Raw genomic sequence first — 12,085 nt, 5'->3', positions numbered from 1 at the left:
GCTTAGGTCTCCTTTTCTTTTACAGTATATGGCTTTGCATAATTTTTCATCCATCACTTTGCTGCTCCAGACAAAGCCTCCATTGGGAGTCGACGCATGACATGTGGGGCTTCATGCAGCATGCGTGTAACGCAGAAAAGGTCAGGCACTGAAACGCTGGACAGTACAATACTGCATCAGATGGAAAAGGAAAAAAACAACAAGCTGTGAATATGACAACATATAAATCAGAAGCAGAGGGACGATGGACTATTTCCACAGGGGACCAGCAGAAGCTTATCTGCAGTCGGTGTCAGAAGGAAAGCGAGCGAAAGTAAAAAGCAAGCGTGTTGTTACATTATAGCTCTCGTATTGTGTAAAAAACGTGCAACAAAGGTCTAAGAGGACAAAATGACGCTCAGTTCCTATAATACTATTATTAACCTTTTCCTGGATCAAATTCTAACACTTTTCTTGCTTTTTTAAAAGCCTCTTTTCAAACTTTGATTAGGAATTTTACGAAATAATTGGCAAGGAGTGCATGTTTTATTTTGAGTCAGTTAGCTTGTCAGCTGACAGAATGGGGTGGCTGGAGCATGTGCCCTTTGGTTTTTGGTGCAGACCTCATTTTGTTTTGTTGCAAAAATGTGTAATTTTTTAACATTTCTTAGTTGTGCACAATGTTTTTTTTCAAGCCACTACAGATAATTTCATGATATTCAAGACTGATACTAACTACGTTGTGATGCTTTTAAAATGTAGATTGAAGTGGAGTTTGTACACACCTAACAGTAAGAAATAGTCAAACAAAGGTGGATTTGAATTCGGTATTTTCAACGATGGTAACGGTCTGGTCACCCATCACCATCATTTTCATTATGAAATCAAAGATTGCTTTAGTCCTTGGTTTGATTCTGGGCAAACTTTTTATATTTTTCAAATGCAGCGGTGACAGAAACAAGTCCCAGGCTTTTTTTCGCAGCTGGCTTCGGTGCAACTACATTAGCAGCAAGTGACTTGTCGGCTTTCTAAACACCGTCGTAGAACAACTGGTGTTTCATGTGGCTGATAGGGTTTGACGCGTTGAAGCGTGATGTCGTTTAGAATGTTTGTAGACTTTTTGATGAAAATAGCACGGAAAAATTCTGAAACAGTAAAGAAGTCCCACATGGTCCACGCCTTGTTTGTTACTTCTCCCACAAGGTAATGTAATCGTTGCTTATTGCAAAAAAAAAAAAAAAAAAAAGCTAAGGGCGGCTTTTGGTAACATTTTCAGGAAATGTTCGGAATGGGATAAGAAACATTTAATCAGATTTATGTAGTTTACAATGAGCTTTGGTAAGTTTATAAATGGCTTATAACAAGGCGAAAATGTCATCACTCTAATCCACGTTACCCATCAACATCAAACCATTACTTCAGTAAATTGCAATATTTTAGATTTTTTCATGTCAATTGTACTGAATTTGAACCGATTGATATAATAAATGTTATAAATAACAACTATCCATCAAGTTAACTAAATATTTGGTTGTGGAGAAAATACATTTCAAGCACCTATGGAAACACTGTATTGAATGAAGGCTACAACTTTTTCACTTTTGATAAGATTCTGATACAATGCTGTTAGTGGAGCTTTAAGCATTGGCCGACATGCTGCAGAACTGCCTGCATCGGACATTTTAAATGCAAGCTGATATAATTCCATACCTGTTTTACAAAACCCAAAACCAGTGAAGTTGGCACGTTGTGCAACTTGTAAAATAAAAACAGAAAGCAGATTTGCAAATCATTTTCAACTTATTATATTCAATTGAATAGACTGCAAAAACAATATATTTAATGTTCGAACTGAGAAACTTCTTTCTTTTTTTTGGCAAATCATTAACTTAGAATTTAATGGCAGCAACACATTAAAAAAAAGTTGGCACAGGGTCATTACATGGCCTTTCCTTTTAACAACATTTACAAACCCCGTTTACATATGAGTTGGGAAATTGTGTGAAATGTAAATATAAACGGAATACAATGATTTGCAAATCCTTTTCAACCCATATTTAGTTGAATATGCTACAAAGACAACATATTTGATGTTCAAACTGATAAATATATTTTTTTTGCAAATAATCATTAACTTTAGAATTTGATACCAGCAACACGTGACAATGAAGTTGGGAAAGGTGGCAATAAATACTGATAAAGTTGAAAATTACTCATCAAACACTTATCTGGAACATCCCACAGGTGTGCAGGCTAATTGGGAACAGGTGGGTGCCCTGATTGGGTATAAAAGCAGCTTCCATGAAATGCTAAGTAATTCACAAACAAGGATGGGGCGAGGGTCACCAATTTGTAAGCAAAATTTCGAACATTTTAAGAAAAACATTTCTCAACGAGCTATTGCAAGGAATTTAGGGATTTTACCATCTATGGTCCGTAAAATCATCAAAAGGTTCAGAGAATCTGGAGAAATCGCTGCAATGATATTACGGACTTTTGATCCCTAAAGCGGTACTGCATCAAAAACCGACATCAGTGGGTAGAGGATATCACCACATGGGCTCAGGAACACTTCATAAAACCACTGTCAGTAACTACAGTTGGTTGCTACATCTGTAAATGCAAGTTAAAACTCTGCTATGCAAAGCAAAACCCATTTATCAACAACACCAAGGAACACGGCTGGCTTCACTTCACAGCTTATCTAAAATGGACTGATGCAAAGTGGAAAACTGTTATTTGGTCTGACAAGTCCACATTTCTAATTATATTTGGAAACTGTGGACGTGGTGTCGTCCGGAACAAGGAGGAAAAAAACCATCCGGATTGTTATAGGCGCAAAGTTCAAAAGCCAGCATCTGTGATGGTATGGGGGTGTATTTGTGCCCAAGGCATGGGTAACTTACACCTCTGTGAAGGCACCATTAATGCTGAATGGTACATACAGGTTTTGGAGCAACATATGTCATCCAAGCAACGTTATCATGCACGCCCCTGCTTATTTCAGCAAGACAATGCCAAGCCACGTGATACAACAGCGTGGTTTCGTAGTAAAAGAGTGCGGGTACTTTCCTGTCCCGCCTGCAGTCCAGACCTGTCTCCCATCAAAAATGTGTGGCGCATTATGAAGCGTAAAATATGACAGCGGAGACCCCGGACTGTTGAACGACTAAAGCTCTACATAAAACAAGAATGAGAAAGAATTCCACTTTCAAAGCTTCAAAAATTAGTTTCCTCAGTTCCCAAAACGTTTATTGAGTGTATTTAAAAAAAAAAAATGGTGATGTAATACAGTGGTGAACATGCCCTTTCCCAACTACTTTGGCACATGTTGCAGCCAAGAAATTCAAAGTTAATTATTATTTGCAAAAAAAAAAAAAAAGTTTATGAGTTTGAACATCAAATATCTTGTCTTTGTAGGGCATTCAACTGAATATGGGTTGAAAAGGATTTGCAAATCATGGTATTCCGTTTATATTTACATCTAACACAATTTCCCAAATCATATGGAAACGGGGTTTGTAGTTAAAGTTTGGGAACTGAAGAAACCAATTTTTGAAGCTTTTCAGGTGTAATTCTTTCTCATTCTTGCTTGACGTTGTTCAACAGTCCGGGGTCACAGTTGTCGTTTTTTACGCTTCATAATGCGCCACACATTTTCAATGAGAGACAGGTCTGGACTACAGGCAGGCCAGTCTAGTACCCACACTCTTTTACTATGAAGCCATGCTGTTGTAACATGTTTTGCTCAAATAAGCAGGGGCGTCAATGATAACATGGCTTGGATGGCAACATGTGTTGCTCCAAAACCTGTATGTACCTTTCAGCATTAATGGTGCCTTCACAGATGTGTAAGTTCCCTATGCCTCGGGCAATAATACACCACCATAACAACACAGATGCTGGCTTTTGACATTTGTGCCTAGAACAATCCCAATGTTTGTTTTCCTCTTTGTTCCGGAGGACACGACATCCAGTTTCCCAAAAAAATTTGAAATGTGGACTCCTCAGACCATGGAACACTTTTACACTTTGCATCACTCCATCTTAGATGAGCTCAGGCCCAGAGAAGCTGGCGGCGTTTCTGGGTGTTGTTGATAAATGGCTTAGGCTTTGCATAGAACAGTTTTAACTTACTTAATGTAGCAACAAACTGTAGTTACTAACATTGGTTTTCTCAAGTGTTCCTTAGCCCATGTAGTGATATTGTTAACACACTGATGTCGGGTTTTGATGCAGTACCACCGGTGTGATTCACGGGCATTCAATGTTACGTGTAGTGATTTCTCCAGATTTTCTGAATCTTTTGATAATATTACGGACCATAGATGGTGAAAACCTTAAATTTCTTGCAATAGCTCGTTGAGAAATGTTGTTCTTAAACTGTTCGACAATTTGCTCACGCATTTGTTCACAAAGTTGTGACCCTCGCCCCTCCCTTGTTTGTGAATGGCTGAGTATTTCATGGAAGCTGTTTTTATACCCAATCATGGCACCCACCTGTTCCCAATTAAACTGTTCACCTGTGGGATGTTCCGAATAAGTGTTTGATGAGCATTCCTCAACTTTCTCTTTTTTGCCACTTGTGCCAGGTTTTTCAAACATGTTGCAGGCGTCAAATTCCAAATGAGCCAATATTTGCAAAAATTAACAAAGTTTTCCAGTTCAAACGTTAAGTGTCTTGTCTTTTCAGTTTATTCAATTGAATATAGGTTGAAAAGGATTTGCAAATCACTGTATTCGGTTTTCATTTACGATTTACACAAAGAGCCAACTTCACTGGTTTTGGGGTTTGTACTTGCAGATATCGGGCCGTTAATATCAGATTGGTACACACCAATTTCTGATACATTTATTTATTTGTAGCAGCCCGCAGACACTTTGCCTTTCTAGTGAAAAAAGTAAACCAGGGGTGTCCAAAGTATGGCCCACGGTGCACGCACGCACACACACACACACACACACACACACACACACACACACACACACACACACACACACACACACACACACACACACACACACACACACACACACACACACACACACACACACACACACACACTCTCTTTACTACTGCAATCCTGTGGCAAACAAAGCGTTGCATAAAGTTTGGGAACCTAAAAATGCCTCGAAGTTCTTCCCGATAGCCATATTGGAAAGTGAGAGGATGTAATAAGGTCGGAGTGATGCCGTCTCGTTCCGGTTAAGAGAGCTTCATCATATTTGGAAAAGTCTGGCGGGAATAAAAAAAAAAGGCGAGGAACAGATGCAGTGCACACCTACATAAACAGTCAGTGCACGACCTTGTTGTGTGTACCCACACAAACACGCGCCTCCCATGAGGTCCTACCTCTCGCACTTTCATTTATTTTCAACATGGCCAAGGAAAATGCCGGCGTGAGCCTCTGGAATGAAAGTAACACATTTGGATGCTGCAGGCAGAAAGCTATCACATCCTTGTAAATAAATTGCATGAATGTTGTTTATTTACAGAATGGAGGCGGACAGTACAAGACTGGACAAACACTATCTCATTCTCCTATACTTCTCTGATGCTGAGGCCAAAGATGCATCATTAAGTCCAATTAACCCACAGCGATGATGCCCCATGACATCCCAGCCCTGCTCTTGTAACACCAAACCTTTTTGACATTTTATTAACAGACACGCACACACACACACACACACACACACACACACACACACACACACACACATACATACACGCACTCTTTACTGTGGTAATCCAGTCACAAGCATTCCTAATGCACCTCCTTTAATCCAATCACCCAATTTCAAACTCTTTGTACACATGCCTATGTCACATGACTAGCCACCCCTCTCAGTTGGCGCTGTCATTTAGCACTAATGTTATTCCAGTGAGTGATATATATTTTTTTACATTAATGCGATTAGGGGAGTCTCAGCTTCAGCCTGTGCGAGTCGAGTGCTACACCCCTGGTGGGCCACGCTAATCAGTTTCCATCGTTTCTCAGGGAGACAATGATCCCAGTGTTAGCACTGACTAATGACAAACTAACACAATAAGCTCGACTTCCCAAGGGCCTGGGGCCCAATTTGGGCCGGGTGCTTGCGGGCTCCTCATCCACTTTCCCTACATTACTATGGAGCCTAACGATCTCTTATTAAGAAGACAAATGGAACAAGGATGGGAGAAGATTCTTCAAGTTCTCAGGTTACATGTCTGTGTTGGACACATGACTGCTTGGATTTGACTTTATTATTAGTGCCATAATAAAGCAATCAATTGTCAACATCACGATTACTCAGATACAGGCGCGGGCTTACGATTAGGACAACACCAGCAGTTCCCCCGGGCCTCCAAAACATCACATTAATAACAATCTCGAATTAAAGCACGGCCACCATTAAAGGGGAACATTATCACCAGACCTATGTAAGTGTCAATATATACCTTGATGGTGCAGGAAAAAGACCATATATTTTTTTAACCGATTTCCGAACTCTAAATGGGTGAATTTTGGCGAATTAAACGCATTTCTGTTCATCGCTCTTTTTGCGATGACGTCAGAACGTGACGTCTCCGAGGTAATACAGCTGCCATTTTCATTTTCAACACATTACAAACACCGGGTCTCAGCTCTGTTATTTCCCGTTTTTTTCGACTATTTTTTGGAACTTTGGAGACATCATGCCTCGTTGGTGTGTTGTCAGAGGGTGTAACAACACTAACAGGGAGGGATTCAAGTTGCACCACTGGCCCGAAGATGCAAAAGTGTCTGCCGCCAGACCCCCATTGAATGTACCAAAGTGTTTCCACATTTTACCGGCGATGACAGACATGACACAGAGATGTATGGATAACCTGCGGATGCATTGGCAAAGATAAAGTCAACGAAATCACAAAGGTGAGATTTGTTGATGATGACTTATGTGCTAATCAGACATATTTGGTTGCGGCGTGACTGCCAGCTAATTGATGCTAACATGCTACGGTAATCGACGCTATTATGCTATTTACCGGCGGTGCTAAAGCAGACATGGCACAGACTTGTATGGATAACCTGCAGATGCATTTGCAACTATATTACGTTTACTTCCACCCACATTTAATGCGAAAAAAACACATACCAATCGAAGGATTTAAGTTGCTCCAGTGTCTCGAGATGCAAAAGTCCCGATCGTTTGGTCCGCACATTTTACCGGCGATGCTAACGCAGCTATTCGGCCATGCTATGGCTATGAATAGCGTCACTAGCTATTCGCTCAATAGCTTCAGTTTCTTCTTCAATACTTTCATACTCCAACCATCCGTTTCAATACATGCGTAATCTGTTAAATAGTTTAAGTCGCTGAAATCCGAGTCTGAATCCGAGCTAATGTCGCTATATCTTGCTGTGGTATTCGCCGTTGTTTGTTTACATTGGCAGCACTGTATGACGTCACAGGGAAATGGATGGTCGCATCGCAAATAGCGAAAATCAAGCACTATATAGCTTTTTTTAGGGATATTCGGGGACCGGTAAAATTTTGAAAAAAACTTCAAAAAATACAACAGGCCACTGGGAATTGATTTTTATTGTTTTTAACCCTTTTGAAATTGTGATAATGTTCCCCTTTAAGAATGTTTTTTTTTTTCACACCAATCACACACCTGGGCCTTCGCAAAATTAATGCTATGCGTCACATCCGGTCCAACTGTGCTAACAAAATAGTAATCTATGAAAAATGGCTAACACTTTATTAAATGTTTATTATTGTATATTATAGTAGAAATGTTAGGATCAACATCAGTTGTGCAAGCTTTGATGCCCAGCTTGCATAGTAGTTTATAAGGACATGATAAATGACCATGTTGTTGTTATGTGGAGGGTGCCATTGACTAGGTTCGCCCTGGGCCTCCAACTGACTAGATATTATGTCCCTACTTTTTACCGATTACAATATTGACCCCAAATATGGGCAAAAAACATTGTTTTTTAAAAAAAATGTTTTTAATGATATAACAAAACATAGTGGAAATGTATTGTTTAATGTTATAATTGTCTTAAAATGTGCATCATAACTTCTCATTTGTTGTTTGCTAACTTTCCATATCTATTTTCCTGCAGGTCTGTGAAAGGAAGAAAAGCTCTGACTCAGTCCATGTCCACACAAACACGGGTACTTAATAATCATATACTTATATCTGCGTTTAGGCCTCTTGTCCACACGCAAACGCATACTTTTGTCCTTAAAAACGCAGACTTTTGCAAACGCTGTCAAAGGTCGCAAGTTTTAAAACTCTCCGCTCTTTTACGTGTGTTCACGGCTCAAACGGAGAATTGTACGCATCTGATGACGTCACTGCTGTGCGCTGTCATTTTCAGGGCTCAACAATACTGCCTTGCTGGCTTTAAACACACTTTAAAAGGACTTACCGTATTTTTCGGACTTTAAGTCACATTTTTTTTCATAGTTTGGCCAGGGGTGCGACTTATACTCAGGAGCGACTTATGTGTGAAATTATTAACACATTACCGTAAAATATCAAATAATAATATTTAGCTCTTTCACGTAAGAGACTAGACGCATACCTTTGGAGTTGGCAGAGTTGTTTAGAAGCGACATCGAGGAAGAAGATTTCGTGGGATTTAGCGATGACGAGTGACGGATTGTTTGGTAAACGTATAGCATATTCTATATGTTATAGTTATTTGAATGACTCTTACCATAATATGTTACGTTAACATACCAGGCACGTTCTCAGTTGGTTATTTATGTGTCATATAACGTACACTTATTCAGCCTGTTGTTCACTATTCTTTATTTATTTTAAATTGCCTTTCAAATGTCTATTCTTGGTGTTGGGTTTTATCAAATAAATTTCCCCCAAAAATGCGACTTATACTCCAGCGCGACTTATATATGTTGTTTTCCTTCTTTATTATGCATTTTCGGCAGGTGCGACTTATACTCCAAAAAATACGGTACTATATGTTTGAACGTAAGCATATTAATATTTTAACTCTACTTTGGTTAAAAAAGACGCATCAAAATGTGCTTTGCGACACTTCCGCTGCCATAATGACAGTCAGCTATTTTGGATATGATTGCTGTCAGACCTCCAGGTGATGAAGCAAATTTAACAAGCAAAACGTTTTGCTTTGTGCCATAAGAAAGGTGCAACATTATCTCAAGTTGTTAATCCTTAATTAACAATAGATCATGAAGTTAACTTCCGTGTGTTGGGCTGGTTCCATTTGTGCGACTGTGCGCATGCGCCTGAGTGACGAAAAATAAAAAACATGATGTATCCTTCCTCCTTGTTAGTGTGTACTGATGTGAAAGCCAAATACACTTCATTGCACATGCAATATGTCACTATATCGATGATTGCATTTGTTATAATTCTACAAGAGTTTTGCAGTGGCACATGCTCTTTCGAAACTTCCAAGAAGTTTCCTTGGCTCCTTGTTAATGTGCTCTGATTTTAGAAATAATGTACACCTCACTGCACATGTAATATATCACTATGCTGCTGATTAAACATGCTACATTTCTCAAGTTTTGGGTTTTTAACTGCTTTAAACACTAAAAAAAGATTCATAATGTTCCCTGTGCTCTGTGTAAAGTACAGGCTGGTTTTATAGAAAATGTACATGTCATTGTGCATCTAGTATATCAAAATAAACATTGTAGAAACAGTAGTGTAATGCCACCGAGTCAGTTGTTGCTGCTTTTCCAGGCTTCTGATTGGACATAATGTGCATGACAGCAGGTGTATGCGTTTATGTGTAGACAGAGACAGTTTTGAAACAACACTTGTGTGAATGGAGATACTTTCAACCCTGGAAATACATTTTTGAAACTATCCATTTTCGTGTGGACGTGGCCTCAGTCAAAGAGAAGTCGTTTGGGGTCACCTGTTGCTGTCCAGAACACAAATACATCAGTTTTAGTTTGATTGGGTCCTCAAGTAAAATTTTCAGTCACATTTTGTGATAATGTTCCCCTTTAAGAATGTTAAATAGAAGGTGGCGACTTGTCTAGGGTGTACTCTGCCTTCTGCCCGATTGTAGCTGAGATAGTCGCCAGCACTTCCTGCAACCCCAAAGGGAATAAGCGGTAGAAATGGATGGATGGATGGATTTTTTCCCGGTTTTCTTCTATAATCTTGGTTATCGTACGGCCAAACCCTGCGAGTAAAAATCTAGCCAGCGTCTTCTTCTGTTTTACAAAGGAAAACATGAAATTGTGACAAATACAGACATTTTTTTGTGACTGTATTCTCTTAAACCACTATTGGTATGCTAGCACTGCCAGCATTCAATACTTATTTCGATGTATGTATGTATTATAAGAAGCAGATTTTAGTAAACAAAATAATAATAATAATAATAATGGATTTGATTTATATCGCGCTTTTCAATTGTTATATACTCAAAGCGCTCACAGAGAAGTTGGAACCCATCATTCATTCACACCTGGTGGTGGTAAGCTACATCTGTAGCCACAGCTGCCCTGGGGTAGACTGACGGAAGCGTGGCTGCCAGTTTGCGCCTACGGCCCCTGCGACCACTACTAATCATTCATTCATCATTCATTCACCAGTGTGAGCGGCACCGGGGGCAAGGGTGAAGTGTCCTGCCCAAGGACACAACGGCAGCGATTTGGATATCAATTGGTGGGAAGCAAACTTGCAACCCTCAGGTTTCTGGCACGGCCGCTCTACCCACTATGCCATTCCGCCCCTAATAGACCATACATGACTTTGAAAAGCCATTTCTTTTGTTATAAATCTATATCTATAATAATGTAAGTAATTCAGAACATATCTTAAGATTTTTTTCAGGTTAGATTCAAAAATACATTAATTCCATTGATTAATTTCAGATTCAGGCTTGCAATAATCAATATCAAGTCAACCAATTGTGATGAGGGTGTCACCTTTTTTGTGACAAAGCCTATACTTTTACTGAAAAGCTTCGGCTTTAAAAGCCACAAAAGAAGCAGGCGACCTTGAGTAGCCAGTCTTTGAGTGCAGAAACTTACTTGAACTTGGCATTCACTTGATCTGCAGCTTTGTGGTAGTTCTCTGTGGTGACCTTGTAGAACTGAGCACTCTGCAGAAAAATAGAAAAGGACCGGCTTTAAGTCCAAACACCTATCCACTGAACAAAATCAGAGGCTACTTTTCAGCTAAAAGCACTCAAGGTCAAATAAAACACTTGATGCTTTTGTCCTCTACGTACAAAACAGAAGTGTGAGGAGGAGGCTATTGCACATTGTAATAACAGCAGTCAGATAAGGTCAGAGGTTACTAGTAACGGTGGGCAAACACCAGGTCAGAATTCCCTCCAGGCGGCTTGTCGTAAATGGAGCAGGGCCACTTCATCTGAACGACTTCTTCAAAAACGGCCATATAACTTCAGTGCTACAACATTTATACTACTCAAGGAAGGTCTGCTTCCTTGCCCTCGCTGGCTGTTGTGAACATTTATGATCAAACTCTGAGCGGTTGTAAAATGCAATAAATGACTTGATGGAGAGAAGTAAGAAACTTGAGGTGTTTTATACAAAATATCGAGGATAGGGGTCCAACGACAGGAACATTTCATGTCACGGTTATCGAGACCTAAATTATCATTGTTATCATGTGCTCAAAAAGTTACTTATACACACATTGAAATCTTTTAACCAAATTTTATGTATTTCATAGTGCACCTGCATTGCGGTTGTTGGCGTGCCCTCGAGATACAGAGACAGTAGGCGAAGTGCAAATAAGAAGATCTTTTAGTTCTGCACAATAGGTACAAAAAAGGTGACACTTTCAGATAACCTCTCCTGATTCATGATCAGAAACAGGTGAGTCCGCTGATAACTAATCCGGAGCAGGTGTGGAGAACAGCGCTCAGAAACAGTGGTTAAGTCACTGCAAGACAAAACCAACACAGGAAGTGGAACAAAAATGATAGCGATAGACACGAAGAAACACTGAATACAGGAAAACAAAACAAAACCCCCAGATATTTCCCGAATATGACGATTTAAGTTTTAAAATAAATTATACAAATCTGTCAAACATTTAGATATTTAATCGGTAACAATTACAGTTTGTTCCGAGTTAACTCAGATTTAA

At 39.6% G+C, this 12,085-nt stretch overlaps 1 protein-coding gene across 2 annotated transcripts in view; it reads right to left on the bottom strand.

The window, feature by feature from the left end:
• Window positions 1-12,085, bottom strand: part of chchd3a (coiled-coil-helix-coiled-coil-helix domain containing 3a) — a 139,649-nt gene that overhangs the window by 31,582 nt on the left and 95,982 nt on the right. For both annotated transcript variants that reach the window (XM_061912245.1, XM_061912246.1), the window contains exon 7: window positions 10,999-11,069. In XM_061912245.1, coding sequence (XP_061768229.1) covers window positions 10,999-11,069 — 71 coding nt within the window. The remainder of the gene's footprint in view (window positions 1-10,998; window positions 11,070-12,085) is intronic.

Source organism: Nerophis ophidion, linkage group LG10 (genome assembly GCF_033978795.1).
Source record: "Nerophis ophidion isolate RoL-2023_Sa linkage group LG10, RoL_Noph_v1.0, whole genome shotgun sequence".
Classification (NCBI taxonomy): Eukaryota; Metazoa; Chordata; class Actinopteri; order Syngnathiformes; family Syngnathidae; genus Nerophis; species Nerophis ophidion.
The sequence above is the reverse complement of the archived record's forward strand: the minus strand, read 5'-3'. Positions and strand labels throughout refer to the sequence as shown.